We start from the raw sequence: 25,755 nt of genomic DNA, 5'->3' as shown, positions 1-25,755 counted from the left end.
GCATGACTAAACACTTATAAGGTCCCAAAAGCTGGACCTATTGGCAATGCCAATGCTTGTTTAAAATAGGGTGCATAATCTTTAAACCTCACCCGCGAGAACATGTAAACAGGTCTTCTCCACTTGCTTGAAAGTTCTGTGCTATATTCATGCCCGCCAACTTAGATCCCCATATTTAAATGTACGGGTTGTTTGTTTCCTAGAAGCAAAAGAGAGTGAGGTTTTCTGTGCACCTTTCCTCACTTGGAACACATTTAATTTAAGGCAGTTTAAAGTAGCAGAAATGAAAGTGGCAATACGGAGAAGCATGGTACTACATCTGTTATGCAGAATTGGTTGCAAAGTGCATTTTTAAATATTTGATGGGGTTAAGACATCTTCAGAGGTGCCCAGTAATCAGTGAATAATAATTGGTGAGAAGTCTGGAGGTTAAAGTATCTGTTAGATGTCTGCTTTGTGCAGTCCTAGATCTGAATCAAAGTAGTGTAGAAGTTGAATGTGTCTATGCCAAAACACTACACAATGTAATTTGCAGATGACAGGTTTTTTTGAATGCAGCTACTTTAGTGGGCTAGTGCTTTGATCACAGATCCTTTTGTTCCTTGCAGTTCAAAATTAGTAAGCCTTTCACTGTTGCACATTGAGCTATGTGTGACTGTTACATCTTTTTACCTTCAGTCATGCAACACATCTTGTACGTTGATTTACACACTTGCGTGATGTATGAGTTATTGTCAATGTGTCTGTTATGTTAAGCTTTTGGATACCATGAAGTGCGCTATAAAAGAAATAAAATACTGCTATTTAAATTGCGTGTAAATACTGGGACAGGTCAAGCATGCCTCTCAAGTACCTGTGAAGAGATGAGCTGTGTTCTTGTCCCCCTTCCTTGTGTTTACATTTAAGTGTGAAGTTGCAGGTCACTCCTTCCAAAGTAGGCCGGATGGGCCCTTACCTTTGGCCTTTATCTATAAATGAAAAGCTGGAGCTAGACAAAACATGGATCCCTCCAGCAAATTCATTATCCTCCTTAATTTTCTTACCACGTGTAAATGCGTAAGGAAAAAAGAGATCTGAATCCTAAATGAGATTTTATTTTTTTGTCAGGTTTAATATGCATTTTTAATCAATACATCATGCTTAAAGCACAGTCATGTAACATTCATTGAATTCTAAAGGGGTAATGCTGAATGGACAAAGTCTAACCAGATCAGCTGGGTGCATGTCCCCTGGGTGCCAAGTATTGAAATGTTGTAGTAAAGGAATGTGGTTTGGGCAACAAATGGTGTAGGATTTATTTTGTGTCCTGTATTGTTTCAATAAAAAGTGTATAACAATCCACTAGATGGGGCTATTGATTGCATATTGTCTGTTGCAATTTCAGGTATTCATCCAGCATCATTGTGAAATAGTTCATAATTTTTCTGCTCCCAGCTGACTTGGAAGTTTAAATATTGCAAGATGGGCAAGTGGTCAGGATATAAAAAAATATACAGAAAAGAGTGGGAGTTGGATCCTGAACTAAAGAGATGGATTGCCCCTGTAAGGACAGATGATAGCAAAGCAGCATGCAAGTACTGCCATGTACACATCCGTGCCCATTATAATGATTTGAAGCAACATGCAGTAACCACTAAACACCGCTCACGCTGTAATGCAGCGAGCACATCTGTGGCATCCTTTGTACAACCTATCCCTTACATATCTAACGATCAGAAAAGAAGAGAAATCAGATTTGCCATACAAACTGCTTGTTGTACATCCATTAATAATATAGATGGGTATGGTGAAAGTGAGGAAAATAAAAATCTATGAGGCCTATGTGTCCCCATGTGCCCCCCCGAACGCTTATGTGCACATACATGTAACCTATGTATTTCCCCTCCATGGCCTTTCTATCATGATGCTTATGCTATAACGTGGCCTGCCATCATCCAGTCTCCCATGAGAGAAACGACAAATCTGTATTGAGGCCTACACGTTTTTCATCATGTTTTCCTGCATTTTCATGAAGCTCATGTTTATGGCTCAGCCAGAGCCAAAAAGAGGTTTTCATGCCTCAGAACGCTCTGAAAGCTACAGCTACGTATCCTTGGCCTTGCACACTTGGGCCTCAGCCAAAGGGGCCCTGTCACAAGGTACCGAGACAGTATTGAGCACGGTTATCTGCTTACTCTTACTGAAACCACATTCTTGCCTGGTGAAGGAGGAATGAACGCGCCCATCTGCAAGGAGGGAGCCCAGCCCTACTGTCTCTCTTTGTGAGATTGCAAAGCTCACGTCAGTAAAAAGCCCATAGCCCCCATGTAAGGCTTCTGCAGTAAATGAAGTAAATGAAGAAATAGATGCCACATCGGCTCTTGGTGATGAGCAACCTATGTCACAAATCAGTCCCTGCTCCACACATCGGATATCAGATAATACAAGATGTGCTGGTCGTCTTGACACTGAAGGCCTCACTAACTGAAGGCCTCACTTCCAGACTTGTTCGGTTGCATAGCAACCCTCCCCACGTCAGTTACACGTCATGCTCGAGTTGAGCACAAGTAAGGCAAAGTTCCAGTACAATTCCAGCAGATCACGCAACCCCCTCCAGGTATCCACCCACACATGACAAATTACCCATTATCATCAAGTGGACGCCCACATGGACGCCCACCTTCACGCCTACTTACACGCTCACATGCTCTTATCTCATTCTCTCTTGCTCTTTTGCTTACGTACAATTGAGAAATGTATATATACTGTACTCTGTGAATAATGTTTTGAGAATATTGAGAATACTTTTGAGTCCCTTTCCAGATCCTGTTTTGGTGATGGTAATATTCTCCCTTTGACTCGAGTTATTGGAATAAAGCCCTTTTAGAACCTGATACCACAGACTCAGCCTCTTGCTTTATGCATGATCCTATTGATATTCTGAAATACATAGAGCGTAATATTTTATTTACCACATAATGGCGCCCGAACAGTTTAATCTCTTTCCCCACTCGCCGGAGATGAAGGTCCAGTTTTGCCCCCTTCCATAGCCGTGACGGACTTCAAGCGCGCACGTCGCGGGTCTTCCCGCCAACTCCCTCAGGCCAACGAAGGGGACAGACTGCGACCAGGCATCCATACGAGGCGGTGAGGAACGCAGATTGTCCTACCCAGAGCCCACCTGCGAGAGAGCTGTGTCCGAGGTATACAGAGGCCCACCAGATTCCGAAGTTCCGAAGTATCCAAGTCACGAGTCGAGTCCAGTCCAGTCCAGTTTGGTCTAGTCCAGTTCAGTTCCGAGGCCTTCCGTTCCGAGCTACCCGGTGAGTACCATTGCCGGGGAGGCGTTCTGACGTGCACATAGGTTGTGCCGGTCAAGACGGGTTTGGGTACACAAATCCGGTCTGCACTGTTTCAGCAGAGTATCTGTACTGTTTAGCAGTATATCTAGTATGTCTAGTATATAATTCAGAATCACCTAGTTAGTGTCGAGTATTATGCTAAGTGATTAGTTCCCTAATGGCCATTGTTGTTCGTTAAATGTTAAATGTTAAATGTTTTAAATACGTTCTACATATTGTGGTGTGAATGACTGTTCATTATTGTGTTTATTGTATTAAGTGTGTTCAAGTAATAAGGTCTAAAAATGCCGCTCTTTTCAAAATTAAGACAGATCAAAACTAGAAAAGGGGTACTCGAAGAAGCTGTTCCCATTCAACCTAGGGACACTCCAGGGTACTTTATGTATCATAAGCATGGCCTAGATGCCGTATTATTTCTTGATTTATGGGTGAACTACACCAAGGATTTACCAGAAAGTCAGAGGTGGCCCGCAGTTGGGACATGGGATGCAGATTGCATCATGAGAGTAGAAGACGAATTATGGAAAAAGATAGCCAGACAGTAACAGAAAGATGCCATTGAATTATGGCGTAAAGAATAGCATAGACGCACAGAGTAAGCGCTCAGAAAAGAAGAGAAAAGTAGGGAGGATTCAGACAAAGCCCGAGAAAACGTGTTAGTTGAGGAAGGTATCCGAGTAAAAGCAGAACAAGTAGATAGACAACGAAACACTCTTATGAAAGAGAAAATGTAGACCAGCTTGGAAGGATGCCATTGAGTTTTGGCGCAAGGAGTCACATAGGAGGTCAGAGTAAGTGTTTCACGAAGCAGAGAGAAGTAGACTGGAGTCTGGAAGAGCCAAGGAAAAGATGTTACAGGAGGAAGTGGAGCAGGTAAAATGAGCGCAGGCTGACAGAGAAAGAAATACTGACGTTGCTGGTATTTATCCCGTCCTTTCAGAGGACCTAGCAAGAGTGGCCCCAGTAGAAAGACCAGTTAGAGTGCCACCGCAAGTACCACGATACATATAATAATGATATAGTAGCCCAAAGGTTCTTGAGCCACCCACCAAATGAACAGCGCATAGCTGGTGTTTACATGGTCCAACATTTGACTACGTTGTCAATAGGAAATTGAGAGGGGTGTAGCTAGAGAAGGAGCAACACCTGTGATTTGATGACACCCCTAATGTACAAAGTGTTAACGAAAAAATAATTAGTGAAAAGTTTAGCTTGAAAAAAGAATTGTGGGTATTTCGAATTTGCAAATTGTTCAAGAATACAGGTTTGTGTTATGGTGGTCCAGTGAGCCAATGTGCTGGGTCAAGTCGGTAAGATTATGACCCCCTGAGTGCTAATTGTATGTAAAAATAATTTTTCAATTGGGCGAATTATTGCAGTTTTTATGGAATTGAGTAGTCTTTTTGTCTTTGACAGCTTCAGAGTGAGGAGAAGGTGGGGGCTGTGTAGAGCAGAATGTGATACAGAAATCGGAGACAGATTCTGACCTTGTAGCCAGTGTAGGTGGGGGCCGGTGAGAGGAGCAGAACAGAGGCACTGCTTAGAAAGCTTCTCTGACATCGCATCTGTGTAATGCCTGCAGCCGGAGAGCCTTGGGGGCCGGGAGTAGGAAAACAAAAAAAGATGGCTGGCAGCCCAGGCTCAAGCCGCGCTGAGGGGCTATTTTTAGCTTCTCTGATAAGACAGGGCAGCTGAGAAATGTAAGTCGAGAAAGATTCCCTTGTTCTATTCTGTGCAAAACCAGTGCCCCGAGAAATGTCTATGGAGAAGATTTGTTTTATTTTTTAGCAAATGTTATATTGCTTCTGGCCAGAAAGTAAAATGTTGCTCTTGCTTGGAATTTTAAGGGCTATGTGCCTATATAAAAACGATTTTCAAATTCAGACATTTTTGAATTGTGGCCACAAGCTGCCACCAGTTGCATTGGATAAATGATCCAGTGGTTACGGTTCTGTGAGGAAAGATGGGAGATGCATCTTCGACTAGGACATGAGGGTACATTGTGTACAAAGATGCATAGCTCATTTTTTATAAAAAAAAAAAAAAAGACAGGTTCGTGTGTTCTTCATTTTTGATTATTGTTGCTGATCCTGTGTGTCAGACTTGACACGGTCATCATTGGGATGACCCACTGCCAGATGGGGTTGTATAGGGCAGGTAAATCAGTTATTGATTATAAGCCTGACAAATTAAGCAGGCCAGAATGTTCGCCTCTGAGCTGTAGGTACTGTAATTGCGCATCACTGCTCATTTATATATGTTAGTGTAATTGTCTATGCTTTCTGTGCTTGGTATACTGATGGCTTGGCATATGTATTTTATATATGTTTTGTTTTTGTGTTGTATTGACCAGTCTGTTTAGCGTTTAATACAAAGTTCTCCTGTGCAAGTACAGAGATGGTCGTGACGACGGCAATCTTTGCACAGCGCTTGGCTGGAACTTGTTCACAATTACTAAATTTCACAGACATGATATTACCATTATCATGCTGTCAAAATAGGAGACAACACGTTATCAGTGTATGTCTAATTGGTGTTGGAGATGAATGAAATAAAAGTAAATAGTTATGCAAGACTTAAATATGTATCACATGACTGCCTTTCTCTTATAGACAGGCAGCCTCGGTCATATGTTTCCAGATTGGACATTAAGGAACCATTATGATCTGTGCACTCGCATCTTACCTCTTGAAAGGCCTGTTTTAAATAAGGACTGCCACCCCAGAGTGACAAATGAGGCTCGGTATTTAGGGTAATGAGAAAATATCTGACAGGATTTCCTTTTTAAAGTTTGCTTTAGTAAACTCATTCTTGTAAGTGGTGGCCCCAAAAGTTGACTTGTTTTTAAATTAGGCTGTTTATTGTATAGGTGGAAATTATTGCAGAATTACTGATTTCTTTAGCAGATGAATTATTAATTATCAACATTAACAACTGTTCTTAAACTTGGTTTTCCGAATATTTAGGTAATTTAGCATTCCTATTAGGGCCTCCTAGCATTAATATTGACTTCAGGTTGGTGTAGGTTCATGTAATAGGGACATTTGCATATGAGATGTCATTTGGCCAGCTTATGAGCTAACAGAATGAGGTTTGTACATTAATTTGAAGGATTTCTCGCCGTTTCAAATACGCTGTGCATCTCCTATAATTTTGCTTACGCCCAGTAGCTACACACAGGGATTAATAGTGTTGACAAGATACAGGGTTTGATAGTGTTTGACAGCAGTGAAATCTGTTTCGGATTTCCTCCTGTCAAAAAGGGGGGGAAGGAGGAAAATATTGGCTTTCTGCTGGCCCCTGAGGAGGTTCGCTTCCCGCAAGCCCCTTAGAAATTAGCCCCCTTAGAAATTAAGCCGAGGAAATAGGTATGGTGCTTTCCCCTTTTTCTCATGTTTTATTGTGATCTTTCAGGGGAATTAGTCCAAGCCCCTAATACAGCTTCTACTAAAGTCCTCCCTTGGACACAAGAACACACTGTGGCATTTGAAGAATTAAAGAGAGCTTTATGTCAAGCACCAGTTTTAGCAAACCCTGATTACAACAAATCGTTTATGTTTTTTGTGACAGAGCGGGATGGAACAGCACTATCTGTCCTAACACAAGATCATGCAGGAAAACACGAGCCCTGTGCTTATTTTTCTAGTACATTAGACCCAGTAGCACAGGCTTTGCCTGCGTGCCTAAAATCAGTTGCAGCAACGGCCTTAGCCATAAGACAAAGTGACTTGATAGTGCTGGGCCACCCTCTGACAGTACAAGTACCACGCGCAGTAGAGGTTCTCTTGAACCGGACACAAACACAACACCTGACTGTAGCTAGACTGACAGGCTATGAGCCAACGTTATTTCAACCACACATAGAGATCAGACGATGCAACATACTGAATCCTGCTACCCTTTTGCCCTCCAGTACAGAAAGCGTTTCACCACACGACTGTGTTGAAGTAATACATACCGTGACTAAACCAAGACAAGACTTGACAGACGTTGCACTCCCAGACCCCGACCTAACACTATAAGTTGACGGCTCATGCATGAGGACAGGGGCGGGAGAATTAGTGGCAGCATATGCAGTGACTACTGATACTGTAATAATAGAGACTAAAAGAATAGACATATTGTCAGCACAAGCAGCAGAGCTCATCGCCCTGACACAAGCGTGCATAAGAGCTAAAGCACCTGAGAGTAAACATTTACACCGATTCTGTGGCGAGAAAGAGGTTTCTTGACCTCTCATGGGGCCAAGATACAGCATGGCCCCCTTATTCAAGCCCTACTGGAAGCAATATATTTACCAACAGCCATAGCTATCCTAAAATGTAAAGCACATACTAGAGCCACAGATACCATTTCCCAAGGCAATGATCTGGCAGACCGAACAGCTAAACAAACAGCTCAGACCCCACTAGACATGACAAAGTTACAGGTTCAATAAGTGTCCAAAGCCATGACAGTTAGGGATCCTTCCAAGGATGTACAAGACATACAGACACATGCTACTATAGATGAATTAAAGAAATGGTCGGAACAAGGAGGGGTACTGACTGATCAGGGTTGGATGAATAAGGGCAAATCCACATGGTTTCTTCCTGATTCGATGGTACAAGTGATTATAAATACCGCACATAGTCCTGCACACTTAGGAGAGAAAGCAATGATAGATAGCTTACAGAATATATGGTTCAACAAGCACCTGCGTGCAGCAGCGAAACAAAAGGTCAGAACATGTATGATCTGTTGCCAATTCAATCCAGGTAAAGGCATTCCGATGGAACAAGGTGGATTATATCCAAATAAACAGATGTAGAGGTTACAAATATGTCCTGGTACTAATGAAGCAGGTGTCCCTTCTGTTAGGGTATACCTGGAAATTCCATTGTGTGCGACATCCTGAAGCAGCAGGCCTTGTAGAAAGACATAAACAGACATTAAAAATGTGCGCAGACAAAGGTGTAGATTGGATGGTAGCCCTGCCGGTTGCCCTCTTTTACATGCGAATGGTAGCTCATTCTAGAACAGGCTTATCTCCCTATGAAGTGGTCTTTGGTAGACCACCAAATATGTGGGGCACTCCAATGCCTAAAAGATTACTGATGCTGACAGATTACCTGGCTTCCTTGATGTCTGCACTACTCTCTTGTTGTTCGCAGGTTGCTGCCGCCTTCCCTGACAACACCCAGGTCAAAGAATACTCCATCGCTCCTGGATGGAAGGCGCCAAAGTCAGTGCTCTGGACCACGGGGACGGCCGTTAAAGTCAAAGGGCAGAAAGGATGGTTGCACCTTCACCACTCTTTTACAAAGGAAAAAGACTTTGAACTTGGATTTTGGATTTTGAACACCATTTTCTAGAGGAGACTCCCCAGCAGTTTCCACAAAGCTAAACTTAGATCTAAAAAGTCAGAACCCGTTTGATCAATTAAGTCCACTAGGTGGTGAAGCGGTTGAACATGTATTCTGGCTTGCATAAGATCTTGGACAATAATATTGATAAAAAAGAGCAAGATGTGCATCACGATAATATGTATCAGCTTAATACTACATGCTATTTTTCCTCCTATTGCCTCACTCTTATACTCCTCCACTAATGATACCATAAAGTACACATTTAGTGATCTGCCATCCCATGAGCTATCATATCGACTTGCCTTACGCAACAATACCTTTATTCAGATGCTGCACCATTCACATCAGACTAGCAATACTACAGACTGCTGGGTCTGTGGCCGATTTCCCCCGTATCAGAAGGTAAAGGGAGTGTTGCCTCTTTCTCCTTTTCCGTTCTCCCATAATGGTTCTTGCGGAGCATGGTTTGCCTTAATGACATCCATCAACGGTGATGCCAAAGAATACAAAGCAATAACAAGGCTCCACAAGATTGCCCAAAACATACATCAAGACCCAGGCACGTGGACATGGTCCGGTTGGCTCTGGGGATTAATATCGGCTTGGGGATGGAAAGTGTTGACCGTCTGTGGGTTGATACTATTAATGATATTCAGTTGTTGCCTATGTCTGCAGTGTGGCCCGGCCATTTGTGGCCTGTGTGCTACTGCATGTGTTCCACATCCCTATTTACAAAGCATTGAAAATGGAAAAATAATGCTGCAAGAACAGATCGACTGTCTCATGAACATAGACGTTACATAGGGGGTTCACTAAGGTACAAGGAGGGAATGAGGAAAATAAAAATCTATGAGGCCTATGTGTCCCCATGTGCCCCCCCGAACGCTTATGTGCACATACATGTAACCTATGTATTTCCCCTCCATGGCCTTTCTATCATGATGCTTATGCTATAACGTGGCCTGCCATCATCCAGTCTCCCATGAGAGAAACGACAAATCTGTATTGAGGCCTACACGTTTTTCATCATGTTTTCCTGCATTTTCATGAAGCTCATGTTTATGGCTCAGACAGAGCCAAAAAGAGGTTTTCATGCCTCAGAACGCTCTGAAAGCTACAGCTACGTATCCTTGGCCTTGCACACTTGGGCCTCAGCCAAAGGGGCCCTGTCACAAGGTACCGAGACAGTATTGAGCACGGTTATCTGCTTACTCTTACTGAAACCACATTCTTGCCTGGTGAAGGAGGAATGAACGCGCCCATCTGCAAGGAGGGAGCCCAGCCCTACTGTCTCTCTTTGTGAGATTGCAAAGCTCACGTCAGTAAAAAGCCCATAGCCCCCATGTAAGGCTTCTGCAGTAAATGAAGTAAATGAAGAAATAGATGCCACATCGGCTCTTGGTGATGAGCAACCTATGTCACAAATCAGTCCCTGCTCCAGACATCGGATATCAGATAATACAAGATGTGCTGGTCGTCTTGACACTGAAGGCCTCACTAACTGAAGGCCTCACTTCCAGACTTGTTCGGTTGCATAGCAACCCTCCCCACGTCAGTTACACGTCATGCTCGAGTTGAGCACAAGTAAGGCAAAGTTCCAGTACAATTCCAGCAGATCACGCAACCCCCTCCAGGTATCCACCCACACATGACAAATTACCCATTATCATCAAGTGGACGCCCACATGGACGCCCACCTTCACGCCTACTTACACGCCCACATGCTCTTATCTCATTCTCTCTTGCTCTTTTGCTTACGTACAATTGAGAAATGTATATATACTGTACTCTGTGAATAATGTTTTGAGAATATTGAGAATACTTTTGAGTCCCTTTCCAGATCCTTTTTTGGTGATGGTAATATTCTCCCTTTGACTCGAGTTATTGGAATAAAGCCCTTTTAGAACCTGATACCACAGACTCAGCCTCTTGCTTTATGCATGATCCTATTGATATTCTGAAATACATAGAGCGTAATATTTTATTTACCACAAAAGTTTGAAAGATGAGTTCCCTGCCTTCCGAATGCACCGGACAAAATGTACAGCATTAATTAATTCTCTGTTGGGCCCATATTTCAAGGAGGAATTGCTGAAAGATATTGGAAAATATCCATTTTCTTTATTGATTGATGAATCAACTGACATTGAAGTGAAAAAACTACTGTGCATTTGCATTAAATATTTTAGCAAAAAGCTTAACAAATTTGTAAGCACCTTCCTTGCCATGGTACAGTTAGATCAGGCCTGTTCCGAAGATATAGCAAATGCAGTCCTAAAGTTGCTTGAAACATGTAACCTTGAGATTACAAATTTAATTGGCATAGGTACAGATGGGGCAAGCGTCATGTGTGGGAAGCACCACTCAACATTCACCTTGTTGCGAGATAAACAACCATCCTTGCAACTTGTGCGCTGTATTTGCCACTCCCTTGACATCATTGCTAAGAAAGAAATAAGGAGCATTCCTAGCAATATAGAATTTATGATCAGAGAAACATACAACTGGTTTTCCCACTCGCCAAAACGCCAGGCTGACTATAAAGAGTTGTATCTCACATTGGACGGAGGCATGCTCCTGAAATTAATTTCGCGTTGCGAAACACGCTGGCTAGTGATGGCAGATTGTGTCGATCATTTACTAGAACAATATGATGCCTTAAAATTACACTTTAGCACAGCATCCTATGTGGAACACTGCTATGCAGCAAGGATGCTCCAAGAAATGTATCAAGATGAGATAAATCTACTTTACCTCACTTTCTTAAAGCCAGTGCTCCAAGAAATAAAGGTCATTAACAAAATATTTCAGCTAGAATCTGGGGATGCACTCCACATCTTCCGTGATCTATATACTCTGTACTTGTCCACACTGAAAAGGATACTAAAACCGAGGGTTTTCACATGTAACAATAAAGAACAGTTGCAGAGCCTAGACTTACAAAGTTCTGCCATTTACCTTTCAAAGGATGATGCTGATCTTGGGCTCAGTTTCCGAAACAAGCTGGAACAAAGACAACTCACCTCAGTGTCAAAGGAAGGCATTGTGACAAGGTGCCTGGAGTTCATGAAAGTATTGGTGTGTGAATATAAAGCTCGTCTCCCCGAGTCTTTCAGCATGCTGAGAAAGTTAGAAACTTTGAGTCCCCAAAAAGTACTTGCCGATTCCAAACCTCCTGTAACAGATTTGCCAGAGGCCCTTTTCAATAGTCCATTAGAGGTCCTGGAGTCACAATGGAGAATTTTATCCTCATGCTCCTTTCTTAACACTTCAGACATAGAATCGTTCTGGATGGAAGTGTATAACTACACCGATGCTGCTGGCAACCATTGTGTTCAAGAGCTTGCAATGGGTGCTATTAAGATGTTGACTCTCCACATATCCAATGCTCATGTTGAACGCGTTTTTTCCCAGATGACTCTATTAAAAAATGATCGAAGGAACAGAATGGGCCTAAAACTGCTTTAAAATATTCTATATATTAAGTTTGGACTGAAACGCATTGCATTAAAGTCATATTCATTTGTTCCACCCCCACTCTTGTATGCAAAATTTAACAGCGCTATCTATGATTAGACTTGAAACAGTGCGCTACCACCCCAGAGCTGCATGCAGCTCATGTATGTTGCCAGGGGTAGAAAAACACTTTCACAGACCTGCCCATTAACTGCAGAAGGAGGCACAACCCCTGCCTGCTACTGACAGGACCAGAAGAACACTTTCTAAGACCTACTCTTGCCAGTGTGTACCCCACAGCATTGCGTACCAGTCCTGCTGGTGCCAACTGTAGAAGAGCAGCATTCTCCCCCTTGCTCCTACTTCCACCAACACACATTGCAGTGAAAAAACACCAGTGCATTTGCATTAAATATTTCAGCAAAAAGCTTAACAAATTTGTAAGCACCTTCCTTGCCATGGTAGAATTAGATCAGGCCTTTTCCGAAGATATAGCAAATGCAGTCCTAAAGTTGCTTGAAACATGTAACCTTGAGATTACAAATTTAATTGGCATAGGCACAGATGGGGCAAGCGTCATGTGTGGGAAGCACCACTCAACATTCACCTTGTTGCGAGATAAACAACCAACCATCCTTGCAAGTTCCCCACAAGGTACTTACCGATCCCAAACCACCTGTAACAGATTTGCCAGAAGCCCTTTTCACTTGTCCATCTGAGTTCTTGGAGTCACAATGGAGAACTCTTCTCATGCTCCTTTCTTAACACTTCAAACAAAATCGTTTCTTCCAATAATATGATGCCTTAAAATTAAACTTTTGCATAGCGACATATGTGGGACACTGCTTTGCCTCAAGATGAGCCATGCCTATTTCCCCCGTACTTTGAGCAGGTGCCATTGTCATGTATTAGCTCTAGGATACCCACAGTTATGCCAGTACAGATAGAGATGGTTGTCTCTTGCACTTTGAGGTATTCCCCTGCCCTCGCATCAACACACAGTTCATCCTTGGGCAGCTTCTCCCAGTAGCCCAACAGTTGCAGTTTAAAGAGTGCAACATGGTCATGTGAGTCCAAAACATTAAGAACGGTGATAGTGTTTTCAGAATCCAAAGGATGGATTACCCAATAAAATAAGACCATACAGAGGCAGCGTGCAAGTACTGCCCTATAGAACTGCATGCCCATTATAATGATTTGAAGCAACATGCAGCAACCACTAAACACCGCTCACGCTGTAATGCAGCGAGCACATCTGTGGCATCCTTTGTACAACCTATCCCTTCCATATCTAACGATCAGAAAAGAAGAGAAATCAGATTTGCCATACAAACTGCTTGTTGTACATCCATTAATAATATAGATGGGTATGGTGGAATTTTGAAAGATGAATTCCCTGCCTTCCAAATGCACCGGACAAAATGTACAGCATTAATTAATTCTCTGTTGGGCCCATATTTCAAGAAGGAATTGCTGAAAGATATTGGAAAATCCCCATTTTCTTTATTGATTGATGAATCAACTGACATTGAAGTGAAAAAACTACTGTGCATTTGCATTAAATATTTTAGCAAAAAGCTTAATAAATTTGTAAGCACCTTCCTTGCCATGGTACAGTTAGATCAGGCCTGTTCCGAAGATATAGCAAATGCAGTCCTAAAGTTGCTTGAAACATGTAACCTTGAGATTACAAATTTAATTGGCATAGGTACAGATGGGGCAAGCGTCATGTGTGGGAAGCATCACTCAACATTCACCTTGTTGCGAGATAAACAACCATCCTTGCAACTTGTGCGCTGTATTTGCCACTCCCTTGACATCATTGCTAAGAAAGCAATAAGGAGCATTCCTAGCAATATAGAATTTATGATCAGAGAAACATACAACTGGTTTTCCCACTCGCCAAAACGCCAGGCTGACTATAAAGAGTTGTATCTCACATTGGACGGAGGCATGCCCCTGAAATTAATTTCGCCTTGCGAAACACGCTGGCTAGTGATGGCAGATTGTGTCGATCGTTTACTAGAACAATATGATGCCTGAAAATTAAACTTTTGCATAGCGACATATGTGGGACACTGCTTTGCCTCAAGATGAGCCATGCCTATTTCCCCCGTACTTTGAGCAGGTGCCATTGTCATGTATTAGCTCTAGGATACCCACAGTTATGCCAGTACAGATAGAGATGGTTGTCTCTTGCACTTTGAGGTATTCCCCTGCCCTCGCATCAACACACAGTTCATCATTGGGCAGCTTCTCCCAGCAGCCCAACAGTTGCAGTTTAAAGAGTGCAACATGGTCATGTGAGTCCAAAACATTAAGAACGGTGATAGTGGTTTCAGAATCCATAGGATGGATTACCCAATAAAATAAGACCATACAGAGGCAGCGTGCAAGAACTGCATGCCCATTATAATGATTTGAAGCAACATGCAGCAACCACTAAACACCGCTCACGCTGTAATGCAGTGAGCACATCTGTGGCATCCTTTGTACAACCTATCCCTTCCATATCTAACGATCAGAAAAGAAGAGAAATCAGATTTGCCATACAAACTGCTTGTTGTACATCCATTAATAATATAGATGGGTATGGTGGAATTTTAAAAGATGAATTCCCTGCCTTCCAAATGCACCGCAACAAATGTGCAGCACTAAGTCTCTGTTGGGCCCACATTTCAAGAGGAATTGCTAAAAGGTATTGGAGCATCACCATTTTCTTTTGTAATAGATGAATCAACTGCCATTGAAGGGGAAAACTGCTGTGCATTTGCATAACATATTTCAGCCCTATATAACTGCATGACCATTACAATGATTTGAAGCAACCTGCAGCAAACTTTGAGTGTAAGATTTACTCATTAAGAGCTTCAGTTAACCAGCTGACTACTTTACAGGTGCATGGTGTCAGAGGACTGATGCGCATTTGCTATATAATAGCAACATGCTGCCAAACTCGAAATACAAATGACTCCAAGCTATTAATCCAGATGAGCCGCGCCTATTTCCCCCCTACTTTGATGGAGCAGGTGCCATTGTCATGTGTTAGCGCTAGGATTACCACAGTTATGCCAGTACAGATAGAGTGCCTGTAGGCACACCATGTGCCTATTGACCTAGCTTGCTGTCTTCTACCTGGAAGAAACCTAAGTGTCTCCTGCTGAGGTCTTTGATGTGTCCAGCTCAAAAGCTGCCAAAGCTGAAATACAAAGAAGTGATTAATGAACAATTCGCAGTTTCCCTGTGCTGCCCATGTGTACAGGGACTTGCCTCACCCCTTGAAATGAGCGTCTACTCTGGAGGCACACCATGTGCCTATTGACCTAGCTTGCTGTCTTCTACCTGGAAGAAACCTAAGTGTCTCCTGCTGAGGTCTTTGATGTGTCCAGCCCAAAAGCTGCCAAAGCTGAAATACAAAGAAGTGATTAATGAACAATTCGCAGTTTCCCTGTGCTGCCCATGTGTACAGGGACTTGCCTCACCCCTTGAAATGAGCGTCTACTCTGGAGGCACACCATGTGCCTATTGACCTAGCTTGCTGTCTTCTACCTGGAAGAAACCTAAGTGTCTCCTGCTGAGGTCTTTGGTGTGTCCAGCCCCAAAAGCTGCCAAAGCTGAAATACAAAGAAGTGATTAATGAACAATTCGCAGTTGCCCTGTGCTGCCCATGTGTACAGGGACTTGCCTCACCCCTTGAAACGAGCGTCTACTCTGGAGGCACACCATGTGCCTATTGACCTAGCTTGCTGTCTTCTACCTGGAAGAAACCTAAGTGTCTCCTGCTGAGGTCTTTGATGTGTCCAGCCCCAAAAGCTGCCAAAGCTGAAATACAAAGAAGTGAATAATGAACAATTCGCAGTTTCCCTGTGCTGCCCATGTGTACAGGGACTTGCCTCACCCCTTGAAACGAGCGTCTACTCTGGAGGCACACCATGTGCCTATTGACCTAGCTTGCTGTCTTCTACCTGGAAGAAACCTAAGGGTCTCCTGCTGAGGTCTTTGATGTGTCCAGCCCAAAAGCTGCCAAAGCTGAAATGCAAAGAAGTGATTAATGAACAATTCGCAGTTTCCCTGTGCTGCCCATGTGTACAGGGACTTGCCTCACCCCTTGAAACGAGCGTCTACGCTGGAGGCACACCATGTGCCTATTGACCTAGCTTGCTGTCTTCTACCTGGAAGAAACCTAAGTGTCTCCTGCTGAGGTCTTTGATGTGTCCAGCCCCAAAAGCTGCCAAAGCTGAAATACAAAGAAGTGATTAATGAACAATTCGCAGTTTCCCTGTGCTGCCCATGTGTACAGGGACTTGCCTCACCCCTTGAAACAAGCGTCTACTCTGGAGGCACACCATGTGCCTATTGACCTAGTCTGCTGTCTTCTACCTGGAAGAAAACTAAGTGTCTCCTGCTGAGGTCTTTGATGTGTCCAGCCCCAAAAGCTGCCAAAGCTGAAATACAAAGAAGTGATTAATGAACAATTCGCAGTTTCCCTGTGCTGCCCATGTGTACAGGGACTTGCCTCACCCCTTGAAACGAGCGTCTACTCTGGAGGCACACCATGTGCCTATTGACCTAGCTTGCTGTCTTCTACCTGGAAGAAACCTAAGTGTCTCCTGCTGAGGTCTTTGATGTGTCCAGCCCAAAAGCTGCCAAAGCTGAAATACAAATGCCGCTTCTGAGCACTCTGGTTTGATTGACATCAGAGCATGACCTTTCTGTGTGAGGCCTAATCGGTTTCCATTAGAGTCAGGGAATTCCCGTACTCCCTTTTGACCATTTGGAGTTCCTTTATATGGGATTGGTGTATTTTAGGAGCAAGACTTGTACGCATGTGCTTGGACGTTCCGTGTTCTTCTCAGGTAGCCAGGCGTTTCTGTCCGCATGGACAGCTTGACGTGCTAGACAGCGTTGAAGGTTGCACCTAGCAGACGCCCGAACAGCGAGTTGGATAGGTATTTACGCTGACCGCTGAGATCCTGGAGCTGGCCGGCAACGCTGCCCGTGACAACAAGAAGACCCGCATCATCCCCAGACACCTCCAGCTGGCCATCCATGGTCCCTTACTGTTTGGAGCGCTGCTCCTGATTCCTGTTGCTCTCCGGCCACTTCGCCACGCCTCGCAGCCCCCGCTTCGCGGGAGCCGCTCGTAGGCAAAGATTTTGGTTACTGTGGACTTAGCCTCCTGTCCCTCGACGTGCATGAACACCAACGTGCTTCCTGGAAACCAACAGCTGGTCACCAAGGTCAGAGGCGGGACTGCGAGGACCAGCGTGCCTAGCGGCGCGGATCGGTCACAGCTGGTCCTCTTCCCGCCCCCTCCACTTGACCTCTCCTTAGATAAGCTGTGGCAGCAACGCGCACGCGGGACGCGCGCGGGGCAAAGGCCGGGGCGTTTAAGGCCGTTCAAGGAAGGCAGAGGACGGCCCTGGCCCTGAACCCCTGTATCCTCGCCCTTCATCCGTTGGCAAGGTAGGCGGAACTGTGATTTCCATCTCTTTTATAAACACATAGTGCCCGCCTCCTAGCCCTATCATCTACCGCTTTTGAGAGGCCCCTTCTTGCATCTGACCCAGCACCACAGATGTCAACTATGCGCAATAGAACTAGAAGCTGTACTAAAAAAGCCATGGCGGTAGCACAAGTGACTGGACCTATAGATCTTTTAATTTCACGGGTGAATGAGACCATCGATAAAAGTATTATATTGCTGGAAAAAAGAGTTTCCTTGGACCTTATGAACGCTAAGCGCTCTTCCTTGGGCTCTCTTGCAAACGCAAATTCACCCTCCCAGCAAGCTTTGATTAATTGTTCCTTACCCCTACCCTTGACCACCGCTGGCGAATTCACAGTTCCGAACGTTGTCGATTTGTCTGTCACCCAATCTGACTCGGATCCGTCTTCTGTTGATCTTGAGGCTACCCCAGATCTAGAAGTCTGCCAGACATCTGAAAAGACGAAGCCAAGCCTAGATGGGCAAATGGACAAAGGAACACTTTCTGTACCTATCGACACTGGGGGCAGGGTTACTATTCCTACAAAGGTGGCGTCCAAGACCAAGTCTAAGGAAAAACCTAAAGCTAAAGCAAGGAATCACAACTTGATATCGCCTACCCCGCACCTGGCGTCAGGCATACCCTGCTGGGTTGAAAACATGGTAACAGATCTTAAACTGGACCTTGAGGCCACAATAGCAGCGCAAATAAAGCCTTTAATCTCCAAACTTGACAGACTCACGTCGCTAATAACTTCGAAATGGCCTAATAAGATGAATGGGCCTGGGTCTATTGAGTCACAAGGGATTAAAGAAACGCTTCCCAAACCTTCACCTTGCGTCAAGCCCCCTAAAGATGCATCTAACAAGGCAAAAATACCATCAGCTACCAAGGATTCAGCTGTATTACACCTGTCCCAAACAGGGAATACTTCTGCTCAATCCCCACCCCTATCTACTCCGAAGGCGGTGGGTCCTACTTCGGCTTTGCAACAATCTGCTGGTGGAAATAAAACTACCAACTTACAAGCAAAAGATCTCACAGGAAAGTCTACTAACCCTGCAGCTCCTCATTCTACAAACAAGCCCGAAGGCTCTAAGCCAAAGCAGGCGCGCTTTAAGTCAATTAGCCTGCCACCGGAAGTCTCTCCTTTTGTGGTTGTGCTGACAGCCGTTCCCCCACTGAAGGAGGGAGTAAAAGAAACCTTTGTAGAGCTAAAAAACAAATGTGCTCAGTGGCTTCAACTACACAAACCTTTACCTAGCAATATGAGTGGTGAAATTCTTACAGTGCGTAGAGGGGACTGGGTGGGCAGGAGTAAGAAAACAATAGCAGGGGATGTAATTACAGTTAACTTTAGGGATATAGGGGCAGCCAGCTACATATGCAATACACCCAATAGTGGTCCTGCTACCCAAATCAATCCACTCCCTTTGTCTTATTTCCTTCCCATGCCGCCAAGACTAAATCCCCATCGGCCTACTTTTCCAACTAACAGAGGGTCTGTGTATCCCCCGCAACATACCACTAAACACTGGCAACAACCACCACAATTCTCATCTTTATTCCCACATCATGCTAGTCTTCAGTGGCAACAACCTTTTCAACATCTACCACCCCTATATCAGGCTGCTCAGCAGTGGCAGCAACCCCTTCAGCCTCCACAATTCGCTAACCATCATTGGCAACAGCCATGGCAGGACTTGCCCCCTTCTTTCGACCCCTCGTATTCACAATTCGCTCATCCAAATAGATACTGTGTGCTAGATGAGGTAGACTGACTCAACTTCATGGAAGGTCCAGATATAAATCTCACTATCACCGATAACGATATGGAGGATGTTCCGCCAGCCACATCTCTCCCTATATGTTCCGAATCCCCAACAGAGGCACCCCTAATACCACTTGCCCACATATTTACTAGGGACAGTGTAGACCCACCAAATTCTAAAATTATTACCATCCCCGACGGTGATCCAACACATGGCGAGATAAAAATTCTTAGTTGGAACCTTGCGGGGATCTCTAGGAAATTAGGCCTCCCGGAGTGGAACGTCCTGATTGACGCCCACAAGATTTGTGTATTCCAAGAGACCTGGATCACTGAGCCACTGCACCGTGTCGGGTTTGTCACATTTTATACACCAGCTGTAAAACCTAAGGCAGGGAAGGGGCGGCCATCAGGGGGGCTTATCATCTGGGTAAGCATTTCGCTCAACTGTCGGATAACCATAAAAAAGGCAGGAAACCCAGACATCCTTGGTATCTCTCTATCGGGCCAACGTGGGGGACTACTTGTAGATCTCTACGATGTCTACGTTAGAGGCTCCAAAAATGGGTGCATCTCACCAACAGTAGCGGAACTTGAGGCCCAATTAGGGGACCATAACGAACCTGGCCATATCATAATAGCAGGAGATTTCAACTGCACATATGAGCCACTCCCCTTAGAAGGAATACCCGCTTTAGGAGAAGAGGACAGTAGGTGGGATATTCCCATCCTCTCTATCCCACCCATTAAGCGCTGGACTCGCAGTGCAATACAGCTTAACGCACTTACATTAGAGTTTGGATTAAGAGCAGCCAATGGCCGCACACGTTCTGATCAGATGGGTGCCCCAACGTTCAACAGAGTTGGTCACTCCACAAGGATAGACTATATTCTGCTGGACCGGGGGCTCTGGAGTTCGGTCATCGATATGGTTGTTATTCCTACCATAGAGAGTGATCATAACTCACTTTCCCTAACCCTAATGAATTCTTGGTCTACCAGAGCGCCGCTAGCACCACCGAGCTGTCCACAGGAGATTACTGTCTCCTCTTGTGGAAGACGCCTTAAGTGGAATAAGATCTTGTGTAATACTAATAAATTGTCCACTATTGAAGAGGTGATTAATGGCACACAAGATGTAATCAGCTCCATAGATTTATTTATGGCAGCAGATAAGGTAACAACTATCTACGAAGTAGCCATAAAAACTATAGGGGACCTTTTCTGGGTAAAAGGGATTATAGGGAATACCAAACCTCTAACCAAACCCAAAGGCAGACACGACTGGTATTCTGCACCATGCAGAAAGGCCAAGACATGTCTAATTGAGGCAGTTAAAGGGAAGTCCCCCTTATCAATTCAAATAGCTAGAAGGGAATATAAAAAGGTCTTGTGGTTGGCCAAAAGGGAGTGGGAAGATGCCTACTGGTTAACCCTTAAAGAAGCCAGCCTGAAAAAAGACTCTAAATATTTTTGGGACACTATAAGGGCACGTAACAGACCAGACAGTGATCTGCTAACCTGTAACATCTCAAGCCAGGTGTGGGAGGACCACTTCTCCAAACTCTACTCCTGCCATGACGGCTCCAACGGGAGAGGGTCTGCTATATCCCTGCCTACCACAAACTATGCACTCTGCCCCACTGACTTTGATTTTACGCTAAAGGAAGTGGAATAAGCAATAAGCTCTATCATTCCACAAAAAGCGGCCGGACCTGATGGGATTCCCGGGGACCTGCTAAAATCCGATAGCACCAAATGGGGCAAATTGATCCACTCCCTTCTTGTTGCCATCTGTAGGGGTGCCCCTATTCCCTCATCGTGGAAAGGGGCGGAGGTGGTCCCCATCCATAAGAAAGGTTCGAGGGATGACCCATCTAACTATAGGCCAATCAGCTTGTTAGATACCAGCCAAAAAGTTGTCGGCAAAGTCCTGTTACTTAGAATCCTAAATTGGGTAGAAGAAAATAAAATCCTTTCCGACTTCCAGGCAGGTTTTAGAGTGGGTACTGGAACGATTGAGCAGGCATTCAGGCTCATGATGGTATATTGGAAGGTTGTGGTTATAGGCAAGGGCAGTCTTTATCTCGCGTTTATCGATTTAAAGACTGCCTTTGACCTTGTACCTAGGGACCTATTATGGAAAGTACTTGCTGACATGGGGCTGCCACATTATCTACTATCCCTACTAGTCAGACTACACCAGGACAGCTTTGCCCAGGTCAGGTGGGGCCCTGGAGGGGAGAAAACGGGCAGTATTCCGGTCGAGAGAGGAGTCCGCCAGGGATGTGTTCTGGCTCCCACCCTTTTCTCTCTCTACATCAATGGGGTGGTTGAGCATCTCCTCAAACATCCATCTGACGAGCCATCCCTGGCTGGCGAACGCATACCGACCCTCCTCTTCGCGGATGATACGCTTTTAATCTCCAAAACCCCAATGGGACTCCAGAGACTTTTGGACAATTTCCAATCATTTTGTACCAAACGAGGTCTGGTAATAAATACTAACAAAACGAAGTACCTTGTCCTCAATCCACCGAAACAACATGTGCGTTCCCCCACCCTAAACGCTGAGCTTCTGGAAAGGGTAAAGGTCTTTGATTACCTTGGGATACGCCTTTCGGATAAAATGGACTGGACGCCACACCTAGATAAAATGCTGTTGAGCCACAAAAGGACTACAGGTGCCCTATTAAGAGAGCAACGTTCCAGTACAACAAGGCCTATAGGAACAGTCCTTGAGATTTACACAGCTAAAGGAGTTAGCTCTGCCCTTTATGGGGCGGAACTCTGGGGCTTTTCGTCCACTGACGCTCTGCAGAGATCTGAGAACAAATTCTGCAGAGAAATAATGTCCCTTCCACAAGGCACCCCGACACTTCCTTTATTCATGGACCTTGGCTGTACCCAGATTGGCGAAATCGCGAAATTTCGCCCTTTATTATTATGGGCCCGTATTTGGCGGGTAGAAGAACTAAGCGGATATGCCAGAGGCCTCAAGGAAATCATGTCATCACCAAGCTGGTATAAAATCAAATGGCTAAAAGACATGAAAAACTTATTAATTAAGTTGGGTCAACTTGAATCATGGCTAAGTAGAACTTCACCCCCAAAGCAAACACTTAAAAAGCTTTATTGGGACTGGATTTGTTCTCAAAGAAACTCTAGCACCTCCCTGGGCAGGCTAACAGAGGACTTTCTGAGGTTCAAAGACTGCCCCAGGCGGGAACTGTACCTGGATGCAATTGGAAAACCCTTTGATAGGGCCTTGTATTTTAGATTTAGAATGGGACCCTTACCACTTAATACCTTTACTAAAAGATGGAAATCCTGTATGGAAATGTCTGAGCTATGCCCATCGTGTCTTGTTAAACCGGAAACATTAGCACATTTTATGTTTGTGTGCGGCGAATATGCTACTCCAAGGAGGGTCTGGCTCAAAAACCTATGCCGTCAGCTGGGGACTAGGAGTCATGATGTGGCAATCAGGATACTTACTTCGGACAGTAGCGTACCCTATGCTTGCGCCCTAGCCAAGTTTCTATCCTGGGCTTGGGCTATCCGAGCCAAAAAGCTAAAACAATCTGTCTAATTCTTTGTTAGAAAAATTTCTTAAACTGAAAATGCTGCCATAATTGTTTAACCTCTAAAATTTAACCAACTAGTTGGCTAGTTTAACTGAACAAACATTTTTTGAAACTATTGCCCTTCCTAAATGTTGGAACAGAGATATAAAATCTTTTTAAATTTATTACTGTTGTTCTTAACTGTAACTTTTTATACACTGAGCTGCTTTTATGATAATGACTTTTTATCGAAATAAAGCTTTGACTTTGACTTTGACTTTGAAATACAAAGAAGTGATTAATGAGCAATTCGCAGTTTCCCTGTGCTGCCCATGTGTACAGGGACTTGCCTCACCCCTTGAAACGAGCATCTACTCTGGAGGCACACCATGTGCCTATTGACCTAGCTTGCTGTCTTCTACCTGGAAGAAACCTAAGTGTCTCCTGCTGAGGTCTTTGATGTGCCCAGCCCCAAAAGCTGCCAAAGCTGAAATACAAAGAAGTGATTAATGAACAATTTGCAGTTTCCCTGTGCTGCCCATGTGTACAAGGACTTGCCTCACCCCTTGAAACGAGCGTCTACTCTGGAGGCACACCATGTGCCTATTGACCTAGCTTGCTGTCTTCTACCTGGAAGAAACCTAAGTGTCTCCTGCTGAGGTCTTTGATGTGTCCAGCCCCAAAAGCTGCCAAAGCTGAAATACAAAGAAGTGATTAATGAACAATTCGCAGTTTCCCTGTGCTGCCCATGTGTACAGGGACTTGCCTCACCCCTTGAAACGAGCGTCTACTCTGGAGGCACACCATGTGCCTATTGACCTAGCAACGTCCAGCCAAAAACTGCCATACCTGAAATTCAACAACCACAAGATTTCCAAAACTGCTGCCCATGATCACGCCTCACCCCTTGAAACAAGCTTACTGAGGCATAGGATGTGCCTATTGACTTTGCTTGCTGTCTTGCAATGGAAGAAACCCAAGTGGCTCCTACCAAGTGCTTTAATGTGAGCAGGTGTCAGAGGACTTGGCACACTTGCTAGCTGAAAGCAACGTCCAGCCAAAAACTGCCATACCTGAAATCCAACAACCACAAGATTTCCAAAACTGCTGCCCATGATCACGCCTCACCCCTTGAAACAAGCTTACTGAGGCATAGGATGTGCCTATTGACTTTGCTTGCTGTCTTGCAATGGAAGAAACCCAAGTGGCTCCTACCAAGTGTTTTAATGTGAGCAGGTGTCAGAGGACTTGGCACACTTGCTAGCTGAAAGCAACGTCCAGCCAAAAACTGCCATACCTGAAATCCAACAACCACAAGATTTACAAAACTGCTGCTCATCACGAGAAGTGAGTGACCATTTTTCAATGTAGCTTTTTAATGTATAATGAATAATGACACTGAGTTTTACAGACTTTATTAAACATCCAATTTAGAGGGAGCTGTAAATTGCACAGAACAGTATTTATGCCTTGCTTATTCTTTGTTTTCGACTATTGTATTCTGAGCAGTGCCACAGGGACAAAGTCACAGGGAGAACTGGTCTTAAAAATGAGTAGCATTAAGGCAGGTGCCCAGTTAACACCCTCCCACCATCTGTATATTGAATAGAATGTATATTTGTCGTTAAAATTGGTTCTGATTTGTCGTTAAAATTGGTTCTGATGTCGATTTGCGCTTAATTGGACACTTGCTAATTTGGGCTGGTTTTTGGGCTGGAACTGGTCTGATTGGGCTTATTTTGGGCTTGTATTTCAGCTGCATTGGGCTTGGGACGGGTCTAAAAATCTGGCAGCACGTGATGCTTCTGAAGGGGAATCACAGCGTTTGTTAAGCTTAAACAAACGTGTGAGGAGTCTCCTCACTCCCCGTCTCTTTCTCTCCTCCCACGTTTGTTTAAGTTTTACAAACGCTGTGATTGCCCTTCAGACTCTTCCTCACACTCTCCGGTCACTGGAGACAGTTCCTCTGCCTGCTTGCCAGCGACTGGCTGGCTGGTGATTTAAGGGGAAAAAAACTTTAGAAAACACTATTAAACCGAAAGTTTGGTGCACCTTTTATTTGCATATTTCAGCATTTTTGTTTTATTTTGGATTCTTAAATGTGTTATTCAGATGATTATAAAATAGTGTGGGCAAGAGTGCTGCAAAAAAAAAACAACACAGACAGAATGGCATGTATCCTTATGACATTGGCAGGATGCCTTTGCGGCCACATGCATCGTAAGACATAGCTTTGATTTAGGATTTTCATTGCAAGACTATTTTATTGTCTTCAAAAAAGAACATATCTGAGGCCCATATTTCTTAATTCCCTAGCTAAACGAAGCTTTATTTGACTTTCAGACTTAAAATGATGTTTCTCTGGTTACATGCACTTTCATTATCTCTTCCCTTTTGGCATACATTCAATGAAGCCTCCTCGGGGGCGTGCCTAACCAGGCACCAAGATGGTGGCTTGGTTTAGGAGCTCTCGGGTGGCTGCTCTGAAATTGCTGCTCTGCGATGCTTTCGCTTTCAGATCAGGGCCCCTGAGTGCTGTCGCGGCCGCCTGACATGCCAAAGCAGGGACGGAATGAAGCGGGGCTCGAGAAGGTGCTCCCGAGCCCCATGAGTGCCGCTACTGTGATGGCTAATGCAAAAGCAACAGTTGATGGACAGAATTCAGAACAATGTCATACATTCACCCCAGTACAGAGATCTGGGCCTAAATCCATCGTTTTTTTGCTCACCATGCCATTCGAGTTTGAACCTAGCAAAATGCAAAAAAAACTGGAGTTAGGCCCA

At 44.4% G+C, this 25,755-nt stretch overlaps 1 protein-coding gene across 1 annotated transcript; it reads left to right on the top strand.

The window, feature by feature from the left end:
- Positions 1-1,382: 1,382 nt before the first annotated feature.
- Positions 1,383-13,143, top strand: LOC146821700 (uncharacterized). Its single transcript, XM_085609371.1, has 2 exons — positions 1,383-1,792; positions 10,687-13,143. Exon 2 carries the CDS (start codon positions 10,715-10,717, stop codon positions 12,155-12,157), a length of 1,443 nt encoding a protein of 480 aa, XP_085465497.1. The 5' UTR covers positions 1,383-1,792; positions 10,687-10,714; the 3' UTR covers positions 12,158-13,143.
- Positions 13,144-25,755: the final 12,612 nt, after the last annotated feature.

The sequence above is a fragment of the Triturus cristatus genome, chromosome 6, assembly GCF_964204655.1.
Source record: "Triturus cristatus chromosome 6, aTriCri1.1, whole genome shotgun sequence".
Lineage (NCBI taxonomy): Eukaryota > Metazoa > Chordata > Amphibia > Caudata > Salamandridae > Triturus > Triturus cristatus.
Note: the sequence above shows the minus strand (reverse complement) of the source record. Positions and strands in the feature narration are given on the sequence as shown.

What these genes read in the sequence shown, in the direction of transcription:
- LOC146821700 (XM_085609371.1), top strand. Translation starts at nt 10,715, where the DNA reads ATGCACCGGACAAAATGTACAGCATTAATTAATTCTCTGTTGGGCCCA.